The 14170-nt window shown below is 32.7% G+C and overlaps 1 protein-coding gene across 6 annotated transcripts in view; it reads left to right on the top strand.

Annotated features, from left to right (window-relative positions):
* LOC139513082 (uncharacterized) overlaps positions 1 to 7712 on the top strand; it is a 68562-nt gene extending 60850 nt beyond the window's left edge. For all 6 annotated transcript variants that reach the window (XM_071301238.1, XM_071301239.1, XM_071301241.1 and 3 more), the window contains one exon: positions 846 to 7712. In XM_071301238.1, coding sequence (XP_071157339.1) covers positions 876 to 5642 — 4767 coding nt within the window. In that variant the 5' untranslated portion in view covers positions 846 to 875 and the 3' untranslated portion in view covers positions 5643 to 7712. The remainder of the gene's footprint in view (positions 1 to 845) is intronic.
* Positions 7713 to 14170: the final 6458 nt, after the last annotated feature.

The following is a 14170-nucleotide window of genomic DNA, read 5'->3' on the forward strand; positions in this document are numbered from 1 at the left end:
CAGTGTACAGGCTAACATAGTTTTGTTATGTTTTAACAGTGTACAGGCTAACATAGTTTTGTTATGTTTTAACAGTGTACAGGCTAACATAGTTTTGTTATGTACAAACACAATAATATTAAGGGTAAACATATTTTGTTAAAGGCAAACTTAGTTTTAAAGTAATTAGTTAGTTCAAAACAATATTCAAATTAAATAACTATAGTCTTCTGTACTCATTGCATTCAATAAAAGATAAAGGGACAATGAGGTTTCAAAATTGAAATTTATTGTTATATACTATGACGATGAAATAGAGAGTATGTTAATACCAGACAGCGAGGGAAATATCAACAACATGAGCAACTTCAAAGCAATCAAATACATAGAATGTAAAAAAGTGTACAAATATTGAAATGAAAATGATCAATAGAATATTGTTTACTATATGAATAGTTGCATATTGGGGTAGAGAACAAGTTTAGCAATCAATCGAAACAATGTGGCACTCCCCCAATACTGTGCCTCAGATTCAACATTAACTTTCTGACTATGTGTGACTATATCTGACACAACCTAAACACCTCATCACCACTTAAATATACTGCCTGCTGTAAAGAAGATTCCAGATAACCATACTTCTATACTGTAGTCAATCCATCGGGTCCCACTCAAAAATCAGCAATTTAAAGCAAAATATACAACATAAAAACACTAAAAGAGACTAATTGTATCTAATAAAAATGTATTATTTCCATCTGTTTCTACATCAGTTAAATATGTTACCTATTAATGATCAGATGTTTCTTTTTTTAAGACAAAAATGCCAACACATTTTGAAAATTGATTATTTTTATATGTTTCAGACGTTTGGGTCAACACCATTCTGTAGCCTAATGGGACAACAGATGTCAGTTGATGACCAGGATGAGGGATTCAAAAATATTATAAGTCGTATGCTACAGGAAGCAGATGAAGAAAATGATTCGGCAAAAGTGAATTCTGGGAAGAAAAGTAATGAAAAGTTTATTATAGATTCAGATGTAGGACTTGATAATAAAGTGAAAGTGAATAATTCTGAGCAAAGCACAACAAATGAACAAAAGGAAAAGGATAAAACTGAGCTAATTGATACTAAAACTGGTACTGAGCTCACAGATGACGTTTATAAAAAATCTCATCTAGAGCCTAATGATGATCTATTCGAAAAATCACATGCTGATTTCAGGGAAAATAAAAACCTAGGTATGAGTGTTTCATCAGAATTTAGAAAGTCTACTGAAAATGCTCAATCGCCAAATTTACAAAATCTTAAACAAGAGCAAGAGACAGATGTGAGTGCATGTTTGGAAAAGGACCAGGTCAAAGTTACTAAAGAGAAGGAAAGTATATCTGCTACTGGTAAGAAATCTGCCACTCGCACCGAAATGACAAACGAAAAACTGAAAGAAATTACTGCAAAACATAATGCAAAGGATAAACCTAAAAGTTTAGAGACTGTATTTTTAAAGGATAGAATTGACAATTTAATTACGAGTTGTTTGTCATCCAAAAATTATGAATCTGATATAGAAGGGAAAAATAAATCAGTAGTGGATTCCAGTCAAACATCATTACAGTTAATTAAACAAGAAAATAGAGATACATTTGATAGTAGTACAAGTCATTCACTATCAAGTAGAAGTGAAGAAGTCAACAAAATTGTACAGGATAATAATACAAATTTAGTACAGTCACAAAACTCTAAAACTGGAAATCTTGAACAGGTGCAAAATGTAGAAAATCAAAACAATTTGAAAATGGAAATAAATACACAAGGAGTATCAAAACAAAAGGAAGGGAATCGTGAGACAACAACATTCCAAACTCTAATTGAAAAAGTTTTAGATAATTCATTACAAAAAACTAAATCAGTTGATTCTGGTCCAAATTCCAATGGGTGTAAACAGGTGTCAGAAAATGTTAGACAGATACCTGACAATAGAATTCCTAATAGAAATCATCTTCATACAATCAAAAATGAAATACGAAATGAACTATTGGTCAAAGACACTAGTGATAGACCAAGAACTGAGTCAAAACCACCAGATGATATGTCAATCAATAAAAGTAAAGTAGTTTATTTAAAGGATCATATAGAAAAGGTTCTAGAAAAGAGTTTTCAAAATTCCTCAAAGAGGGACAATGAAGAAATAAGAGTACAGGATCGAACACCATCTAAACAACCAGATGAACGTTTCCAACATAAAGAAAATGATCTACGGACAATACATAGGGAACGTAGTCAAAGCTTAGTAGGTGAACCTGTAAGACATTACAGGGACAGAAGTCATAGTTTTAGTGCTCAAGAGGCAAGTATAGAAATGAAACGTCATAAATCTTTAGAGGCTTATGATTTAGAACATTTGGGTCCTCCTAAATTGATAAAAGTGTCGGATATATATCCTGATGTCAACAGAGATCAAAGTCGTTATCTTCAGCCCCCTAGAATAGATACATTTGATGGAAATAGTCGTGGATCATATAAAAGTGCAATGTCACCAGGAGGAAGTTATTCCAGATCACCATTAGATCAGTCGCCTGTATCTCCATATTACAATCATAGTCCAAATTCATGGCATGGACATTCACCAAGAGAACATGTAATGCCTTCAAATTTATCACCTAAACAAAATGTGCCATCCCCTGGTTACCAGTCAGCACGATATCCTGTTTCTCCTGGATATCCACCTTCAAGATACAGCAATGGACCACAGACTTCACAGAAACCAATAAATAATAGGGGATTTCAGCAGCCTTATCCACAAGCTGTTCCAGGCTATCTTACCAATTCACCTGATAGTCGAACAAATTACCAGACAGGCAACCAGCAGATTTCACCTAATGCTCAACAACATATGAATCGAAACTATCCTCAACATTTCTCGACACGACCAGTAGTCAGTAGTTCACAAAATTTTCACTCAAATGAACTTCATTCCAAGCACCAAATGTCTCCAGGTCAACCATACCAACAATCTTCACCACGACAACTGCCGTATCCATCCAATCATCCACAGATGTCACCATCACCTCACGTTCCGTATTCAAATGAGAGTACTCAGCAAATGCCAAGAGTAATGATGCCATCACCACAACATTATCCAACACATTCTGATCCTAATCAAATTTACCCACCAACATCAAACATGCATCATGTTAGACAAACACATCCGGGTTATTCTCCAATGAATAACAGAAATAATGGTGCAGGTTATGTGGACACACCAATGAGAAATGCTCAAATAAGTCAGGTAGCTCCTAGAATGGCAGGTCCAATGCATCGATCTCCTCAGTATAATGTAGAAGGACATAATAGAAATCCATCAGTTTCATCTGCTATGGCTCTGGGTCCAGTGCCACCCCAACATTACTTTAAACAGCAATCCCAGAAACCACCACAGCTTTTTCCATCATCTCCCCCAATTCCATCTGTTCGTGAATTTCACCCTAATAGAGCTGTATTTCAGACTCCGCCACATGCAGCAGTTCGACCAGAACCTAAATATAGGCAGCCTGAAGCAGTAGAAATACCGCCAAGGATGCCAAGTCGTTCTGAAGAAAAAGTAAATAGACAGCCCCGTCATGAGCATGCATTAGACTTCTCAGTAAATAGAGAGGATTCTAATGTTGATCAAGACATGCAGCCTTTAGACTTAACATGTAAAGTCAAAACTAAACCGAAAGAAGTTCCAGTAACTCGACCAGCAAGTAAATGTTATTCTGGTTTTGAGTATCTTGTTAAAGGACAGTTTGAGAAGGGTGTATTTGAGGAGAACTCTGGTTCTCATCCACATAAACAAGTTGTTAGTTCACAATACTCTTCACAAACTCAGGTTGCATATCCTAATTATGAAGCTCAAAACAGAACAGGAAACATGCTCAGACCATCTGAAAGTGGTACAGGTAGCCGTAGTTACAGTCAGATGCCAGTACAACAGTCTTTACAAGGTCAAAATGATGGTCATACATATAGACCAAATTCTCGTGTACAAGTAACTATGTCACCTCAGACATCAAGTCTGAATGATGAAATGATATCAGCTGATAATTGCATTAAAGTTCAAAGTCCAATAAATCAGTCAGTTCATCTACCCCAAGATCAGAAAAAAGGACCAAATGTTTCCAGGCATGAACCAATACAAAATATTCTTGGCAGTCATTCCCCGACAGATATCTTGTATTTGATTTGTCGTTTATGTGGTCAAACTTATGGTAGTCCATATGGATTTAGAAAACATTTCAGAAACCAACATGGATTTGAACCACGAGCTGAGCATACAATTGTTCAAACAATATCTGAAACAAAAACTGCAAAAACTGCTTTGCTTTCACCATCACCAAACCAACAAGCCATATTGGTTGCACAGCACCCAAATACTTTGTCTACGAGTTCTGTTGATGAAAACAAAATCAGTGTTGCTGAAAATCCCAGGGCTCTCAGTCATACTAAGACCATGAGAGTCCCAGTCAATCAGGAAGAGCAAAGTGAAACTGTAGCTATTGTAAAAGAAGAAAACATGGAATATATGTCGTCAGATGGTGCATGTGATATCCAGAAAATGGAGTCTGACAGAGGAAACAGGAAATATCTTGAATGCCATGAATGTGGGCAGACTTTTCAATTGAACGATTTTGGTGCATACAAGCGCCACTGTAGACAACATGGACATCCAAAAATAAACAATCCATTTGATCCTAGTTTTACTTCTGAACAACAGAATATGAATTCTGGAGAAGATATCAAAAGTAAGAATGATTCTAGGGGGGACATCTCAAATGTGTGTAAAGAATGTAATATACCGTTTGCCTCCTCCGACTTTTTAAAGGAGCACATGAATTCAATACATCCTGAATTAACAATTTATTCTTGTTTAACATGCAGCGATAAGTTTTTAGATGAAGCTGCATATCAAAATCATATAAAAAGTCATATAGAAACCAAGGATATGAATGAAGTTACTGTTTCTATGAAAAAAAGGCTTATTGGAGATTTTCAGAAAGGTCAATTTGAAAGTAAACAAGAGGAGATAATATCTTCAACAAGTGTTACAAAAAGTGCAGCCGACTCAATGGTCATTACAGCTAGTCCTGACAGCAGTTCAGACATGATAAAGAAAACATTATCTGTTGTCGATAGCCAGACAGGACCTCTTACTCCAAATGTACAATCACAATCTGATAAACAGTCAAATGAATCGGATTCTAATTTGGATATTAAAATGGAGATTTCACGCCAGAACAGTTGTGATTCAGCGACACAGAAAATAGATGATAGTAGTGATAGTGATACTCTTTACCTTCATAAAAAGTTTGGTTCAAAACGCAAATTTATAACAAGTTTGAATAATGATGTTATTGAACCAAAAGTATTTAGAAAGGATATAAGTCCTGGGAATACAAGAAGTCCTAGTGTATTGTCAACAAATAGCTGTGATTCAGAACAGCCAGATACTAAATCAGAATCGGACCAAGAATCTAATATATCTAGTATAAATATGGATGGTATGGATGATTCAAAAGTAGGTAAATGTTCTGGTAAGACTGAAGCTAGGCACCAATTGCCATTTGTATGGGACCGAGTAACTCGCAGTCAAGTTGGAAGAAAACCAGCAAAGAATTGAAAATGTTTTGATATTGATAATTATTGTGTCATACATGTTAATGAAGTCATTTGTTATAAATGGCAAACATTTTAATATCAGATATTGTCAACCTTTTTTTCTCAATTTTTATACATATATTTCAAATGGCCAATGCATCCAATACATAAGGCTTCTAATATTTGATTCTAAGAATTTTGAAGCACTATACTTTATGGTCAAATGGTCAGTTTTAAAATTGATTTGTAAAAAGATGTACATTTTACTAAAAGAATTTCCATTGAAAAGCTTGAACATACTGAAATTTTTCAAAGATAAATTATAAAAAAATACTTTAAAGAATATTAAGATTTTTTTTACTCGCTTTGTCTATAGGGCCAATGTTAAGCTATTGCCATCACTTGACATCTGTTGTCTATTGTTAATATAGATACAGGGGAATGGTCAAACCATAGGTCTCCATTCAAATGCATTGATCCTCCAAAAAAAATGGGGGTTCCAACCCACTGGATCTGCCACTGAGATACCACATGAGTGCTACAGTCTCCTGTCAGTTTTATTTCTGAGAGGAAAGTCAAATATTGGAAGGGAGTTAACAGTTGAAGGTAAATTAGTGAATCTTTGGAATTAAGTTCATTTGCTCATTTCAATTAAGACTGCTGTTGTCCATGTTGTACCTCAGTCAGTTGATTGTTAATTTAAAGTGCCAATAGGAAATCAGATTTATATAGATTTTAGATAAGATTTTGGTGCTTAATGTTTACTTTGATAAACAAAAACTACTGTAAATTTTGAGAAATTTGAGATGTTGGTATTATTGTGAAAATTGCATCTGGATATGTTACATAAGAATTATAAATGCATTTAAATTTTGATAGCATTATTCATATGCAAAATGAACTGAAATTATAATCATCAAAACTCATGTTTTTGCCAATTCAGGCATTGTCAACAATCTCGATAATAATTGCAGACAAAAATTTCAGAAATTTACATGCAGTGCATGTTTGATTTAGAAGATAAATCAATGTTTGTTTTAAAATTCAAAGAACTGTTATGTTATATATTCTATCCAAAATGTCAGATGCTAAAAAATAACATTAGAAAAATATGAATTTATATTGTTTAGACTTCTGGATAGTAACAACAGAATGCATTAGATTCAGGACAACATATTGTCTTTTTAAATATGAAAGTTTGTTGTGTTTCATAAAGAATTTTTTTTACCATGTACTGTTTACTATTTGAATGAATCAATGCATAATTTGTACATAGGCTTACATTAGATGTATGTACTCGAGGTGATATTTTGTACAACGAAATATATGAGTGTTTAGATTAGCCTGTACCATTTGTTATGTTTGAAAGTTGTTAATGTCTTCATACTAATTGTGATTATTTGATAGTTCTGGGAAATGTATTTGAAGTGAAAGAACTTCAATTTTATGCCTACATTTTAGGCCATGGACTAAATTATTATCTGTGGCTCCTAATTACATGTATGTTTTATGCTTTTATGCTTAGTTTTTTTAATTTCAAGTTTTTTATTATTTGATATGAAGCTTTTATGTAGGTAAGTTTGTGTTAATCCTTAAAACTTTATTAGAAACTGGCAAATTGTAGGATTAAAAGAAATTTTTCGAAAAATAAAATTGTCCCTGAAAAAGGTTTAATTCTCCACCCCTTTTTGAATAAGGCTGTTGGAAGACAGTGTTGAGGTGTTATTTCATAGAATTAATATATTTATACCAATGATAAGCACTTTATAAGGATTTAGATTGTGATTAATTTCTTACAGAATGAATGGTGAAAAATTGTATAACAATTTGAGCTTTCATTGATGGTGCATACTTAATTACTTTATCCGACCAACTCCTACAGTTTCCAAATTGAAATATTTCCCTTCGTGGAATGTTTGAAGATATGAAACATATGTGCATGGTCAGGTTCATTTAGTTAATCAAATATGGAAATTAACCTTAACTAGATCAATAATCAATTATTTCTCTATGTACTATGTACATATACATGTAGGTGAAACATATGTGTCTTACATACCTATGTAGGTTACTTGCAGTGCAAAAAACAAAATACAGTTTGCCCAATTAAATTTAGTGCTCAAAGGCTTTTTTTATTAGATCTATTTTATGCATTAATATTGCTTAAACTTTAGTTTTCAAATAGTTCACTCAAAAATCTTTTCTTTGTTTTAATTGATGGTTAATGTCTGGAGTGGAATATTGTAAATATATATTCAGATCAATAGCATTTTAAGGTCATACTAGACCAACATGCCAAGTAGGATTTTTATCATACTTATTAATTTGTTAACAGTAAAATTTGTTCACCTGACTAGTGATCATTATACTAACTTCTTGCCAACCGGTTTGTGCCCTGGTTATTGTTGCTTGCTTGTAATGAAAAGTAGAAACTAATTTTTGAAGAGTCTGGTTTGTCCCAGTTGTTCTTACTTGGTATTTAGTTAAATAAGGATATTATGGTAAAGGTTGCATTAAACTTCAATTGAATCCTGGTCACTTGCTGTTAAGCTTAATTTCAGCCACCCTCCTTAAATAATTTTTTGGGAGTAGACTGAACATACTTAGTGCAGTGAGGTGAACATGCATACGATCCTATCCATGTCAAGTATGTTTGTGTTATTTATACCAGCAGTGGCGGATCCAGAACTTTTCCTAAGGGGGGGCCCGCTGACTGACCTAAGAGGGGGGCCGCTCCAGTCATGCTTCAATGATTCCCTATATAATCAACCAAATTTTTCCCACGAAAGGGGGGGCCTGGGCCCCCCAGGCCACCCCCCCCCCCCCCCCTGGATCCGCCTATGACCAGGTCATATTTTGTTCAGATAACAATTTACATGTAAGGTGGAAGAATACTACTATTATGGACCAAGGAAGATAACTCAATTTAAAAATATTTCCTAACTACTATTTCACCATACACAATAAAGACAAGATTAAAACCACATTTTAGTAGTAACTGCTGTTACTATATTCATATCTGAGCTAAAAGAAGCCAAAGTAAAAAGTTTTTGCTATAGCTTTTGTTTTAATACTGTTTTATTAAGCACTATATAATATTATGTATATTTTTTGACAAAAACAGAATTTCCTTTTTGTTATGTAATTGTATAATAAGCATTAACAGTTCTTTTTGAGTACCAGTATAGATGATTTTAACAGGTTAAGATAGTCATTGGAACCACTGTCATTTTTTCCAATACAATATATATTTTAAAAAATTATCTTATTGCATTTCATTAGTCAAATGGTTTCTAAACACTTACTAATTTTACGTTCTGTAAAGTGGGAAATTTTTTGGAGGAGATTATTTTTCTTAGTTAATGATTTAGAGAGAAAAAATGGAGAAAATATCACCTTGCCTAAATAGTTATCCTCTTAGGAAGATTAAAAACAGGAAAAGAAAAAATCATAAAACAAACCTTGCACACAATCTTAAAAAATCATGAAACTCCTGGACAAAAATCCACAATTATATCATAAGAAAAGGTTACTTGCAATTTTTTTCTTTAAATTTGTAATAGGGTTCTAAAAAGGGTTTCTGTGCATTTGTTTAAATTTAAAGGGCCAACATGGTTGAAGTGAAATTTGATCATGTTTTTATTACCGATAATGAATGTAATATTTTGTGAAAGCCTTTGATGACCCTGACATTAACCATATATTTTTCGTGAGAAATACAAGCTCTTTTAAAGACTATAGTTTGGTATTGTACATTTTTTTGGTGCTATTGAATAGATAAAGCTAACATTTGCTCATTTCATTGATTATAGATATATTTATATAACTTGTAATTAGCTCATATGAACCACAGGGTTATTTTGAGGTATATATAGAATGTTATGTCATCCATTTAGTGACCTTTTATTTTCAACATCTCCATTAAAAAAAATTTAAATTGATACAAACTTTTCAGAAATAATTTATGGATATTTCTATATGGAAAAATTTTTTTTTTGGTCCAGTCAGCCAACATATCATTGCTGCTAGAATTCATTTTAATTCTGATTGGTCAAGGAATAGGTCCATGAATGCATTTAGCCCTTAAAATCACAATTTGCTATACTGCAAGTAATTGGCAGTAACAGTGTTTTGTCATGTTACGGTTTTCATTTTCTCACAAATGATCATTTTGGTCAGAGCATATAGGAAATGTTTCTGAAATCCAAATCATGTATATTGTTGTGACTTTATAATGGCATGATGAAAAAACTTGTAAAATAGCTCAATTCAGGTATATCAAAATATTTGTATGTAAAATTAGTGTTATTATTTTAGGTTGAATTTCATGGATTTTCTGTACAATTTTTCACCCTGTGTTAGCCCTGCAAAACAGGCTAAAGAAAAACAAACAAAATTACCTTCTTTGTTGTAATTTTTAGTTTGCAATCTGAAAAGTCACAATTAAAATAAAAATTTACATATTTCCTCATATAATACCATATTAATTGATGATTTAGAGAACATGTTCAAAATTTCTAAACTCTTCTGAGATACAAGGTTATGCCTCATTGGTTGATTTGAACCCAATGAGAACTCAGATTTTTCTCATATTCTGTAAAGCTTAAGTATTAAACTTTCTCCGAAAAATGTAAAGTAAAGTGAAATGATTCATGCTAACCTTTAGATTTAACAAAACTACTAGTAAGTGCTAATCCTACTCTAAAATAGAATTTTTCTTTGTATAAACTATCAAAGAACTAGGCAATAACAGCCTATTTAAGATTTGATATTCTGAACAGTGTGCATGCAAGTTCCAAACATTACTACAGATACTGATATAGGCCCTCTTTACTCTCTACTTTATATTTCATATTGCAATAGCAATGACATAACATTCAACTTTGAAAAATATAGCACTATTTATGTTATGCACGAGGTGAAACAATTTGTTAAATACTGGGTTAGGCCGTATGTGTTTCATTTAATGTAAATGTATTTAAGGCCGATCAATGTTTGTAATTTTTTTAAGTGGAAGAACTTCAAAAAGTAGTTCTGATTTTAATTTTAAGTAACTTTAATCTAAGGGCTTAATCATTACTTCATATTAGGACCAAAAGGATATTAATGGCATATATATGACGGTTAAGACTGGAAGAATTGAAACTGTTTGGGATGTTTAATGGTTTTATGATGTTGTGTGTTTTAGATTTATTCATTCTTGTTAGACAAGACAACATTGAAACAGATTGTTTCTTTATTTTGACATAAAATGTTAGATTATTGTAATTTGGTTGTACAAAAAAAAAATCCTTAAGAAGAGACTCAAATTAAGTTATAGTAAATAGTGCACCCAGTACTATCAAATTCTTTTCCGGTACTCATTGGTTGGTAGGCTAATTTTCAGACAGTGCCTTTTAACAGCTTATTTTTTAAATCAATTATATTTGAACAAATATAACTCTTTTTTCATGAGATGATTAAGATAATAATTTTTTTATTTACATATTTCACTAATTTAAACAATGTTTTGGTCTCAAGGGAGACAATAATCACAGGTCTATCCAGTGATTGGATTATCCTTCTGATAAATTAAATCAGCTGGAACTATTCCTAATATATCATGTAAATATGCTTTTGGACTGTTATAGCTACATGTAGTACTGTAACAGTTTAAAATGTTGTACTACAAAACATGATCAAGTCTGTTTTCATTTTTTACTTAGTGTTCACTACTTATGCTGTTAAATTTATACAGAAAGTAGGACATTTTTTAATCTACTTCCTGGTAAGATCATTTTCATCGATGCAATGATTACTTGTTTAAATATTTTCAAATTGGAATTGATACATGCAGAGTGTTTTTTGTATTTGAAAAATGCTTAACTTAACAAATATTTGAAACTGTTTATCCACTAGTCAAATTGAATTTACTCAGATTCTGCCTAGCAGGTCATCCATGCAAATTAATTTTCAATAATTGAAATATTTTCTTGAAATTAATTTTAGTATTAGTAGCTAAAAATCTATTTTTGCTTGTTTAACAAGCTTTGAAGTATATGTTGAGATGAATCATACACAGTTATTCTGAAATCCATAGAGTAGTGCTTATCATAGATCCTTATGCTAGTTCATATAGGATCAACCGTCCATCATGATCACATTTATCATAATCATGATTATGAGTGCTTAAAGCCAATTTTTATTGTACATTGTTGTATGTTGTTTTGCTTGCCAAAGGCAAACTGTTGACTTGTTGGACAATTGATATTGGATGCAATAAAATTGTTTGTATATTATAAAAGTTTTGTTTAATTACACCATGTCATGGATGTATGTTAGTTATGATTCCTTGACCATATTAAAAGAAAGAGATGTGATAGGATTGCCAATGAGACAACTATCAATTAATCTTTGAAAATTTCAGGCAATTTCAACCAAACTGAACAAGAAAATTGCATCATAAGTCCTCTTATATGTTCTATTGTTACTAACAAACACAGAGGCAATCTTTGTTTATGATTGGCTAATTTATAAAAAAAAAAGATGTGTCAAAGACATGAATGGCCCGTCTCAAAAAGTTGAAAAATCTGCAATTTCAATAACACATGTGGACACAAATATGATGGTTGTCTCACATATCAAAAATAGCTCAAAATCTGGAGGCATATAGAAAAAAAGTTCATATAACTGTGATTTTCAACAATTTTCAAAGTTGTAAACCCTTAATTTTGGCAAAATTTTCAAAATTGTAAACCCTTAATTGTGGCAAAAATTAGCGGAGTGGAACAAAACTTAAAGTTGATCTGTAACTCATCATGGTTAGCTCACATACCAAAAATCAGCCCAATATCTGAAAACATTTAGAAAAAAGTCCTTATAACTGTGATTTCAGCGATTTATCAAAGTCCAGAGCCCGTAATTTCGGCAAAAATTAGCTGTGCTGGACAAAACTTAAACTTGATCTGTAACTCATCTTGGTTAACTCACATGCCAAAAATCATCCCAATATCTGAAAGCGTTTAGAAAAAAAAATATAACTGTGATTTCCAACAATTTATCGAAGTCCAAGGGCCATAATTTCGGCAAAAATTAGCGGGGCAGAACGAAACTTTAACTTGATCTGTAACTCATCATGGTTAACTCACATACCAAAAATCAGCCCAATATCTGAAGGCTTTAAGAAAAAAACTGTATATTAGTTTGTTGCGGAATGACAGAATTACGGACAAGGGTAAAACTACATGGCACCCACAACTTCGTTGCGGGCCATAAAAATCTTTCAGTAACTCTTTAAGTCAAAATGTTTCACATATCAACAGTATGAACACTATATAAAACACTAAGAACCTTCCTATTTCACATATCAACAGGATGACAACTATAAGAAACAACTAAAACTTTCTGAATTCACATATCAACAGGATGACCACTATATGAAACATTAAGAACCTTCCCATTTCACATATAAACAGGATGACCACTAAACAAAACACATAAAACCTGATAAGTTCACATACCAACAGGATGACCACTATATGAGGGTGGTAAAGGGGGGTACTGAACACGGAAACACGTGTAATAAAACTCGCAAAAACGTAGCACGAAAAATAAAAATCGGGAAAAACGAAGCACGAGAAATGTACCAACAGGATGACCACTTCTGGTATATAAAACACATAAAACATGCTCAGTGCACACACCACACCAACAGCATAGCCATTATATAAAACATAAAACCTGCCCAGTTCACATACAAACACGATGACCACTATATAAACACATAAAACCTGCTCAGGACACATACCAACAGCATGGCCACTATCTAAACACATAAAACCTGCCCAGTGCACATACCAACAGCATGACCACTATATAAAACACATAAAACCTGGCACAAACCAACAGGGTGACCACTTTATAAACACATAAAACCTGCCCAGTGCACAAACCAACAGGATGACCACTTTATAAACACATAAAACCTGCCCAGTGCACATACCAACAGGATGACCACTATATAAAACACATAAAACCTTCCAAGTGCACACACCAACAGGATGACCACTACATAAACACATAAAACCAGCCAATTCACATACCAACAGCATGGCCACTATATAAACACATGATACCTGCACAGTTCATGTACCAACAAGATGACCACTATATAAAACTCAGAAAAGCTTCCCAGTTCATGTGTACATAATATATCTTAAAACCTGTATTGTAACATACAACTGAACAGGTATAACTACACATTCATTTATAGAAAGACAATTTTGTTTAAGTATGAAGACTGTTGATCAGATTGATCTTAGTTTTTTCTTTCTGTTGATATATTTCAGAGATCATTTTACAAAGATCAGATTATATAACCGTCTTAAAAGACAGACTTATCTTCAAAGAAACATGTAGATTACATGATGGTCATCAACTTAAGAATCTTTTTTTATATCTTGCCTGTGACGAAAAAGGAATGCGAGACAGGGATTCTTATCAGATGCTGGTAGTGGCGACTGTGATAGATACGACCTAAAAGTTTGAATAAAACTCTATTCTCTTGAACTT

The sequence above is a fragment of the Mytilus edulis genome, chromosome 2 (assembly GCF_963676685.1).
Source record: "Mytilus edulis chromosome 2, xbMytEdul2.2, whole genome shotgun sequence".
In the NCBI taxonomy this organism is placed as follows: Eukaryota; Metazoa; Mollusca; class Bivalvia; order Mytilida; family Mytilidae; genus Mytilus; species Mytilus edulis.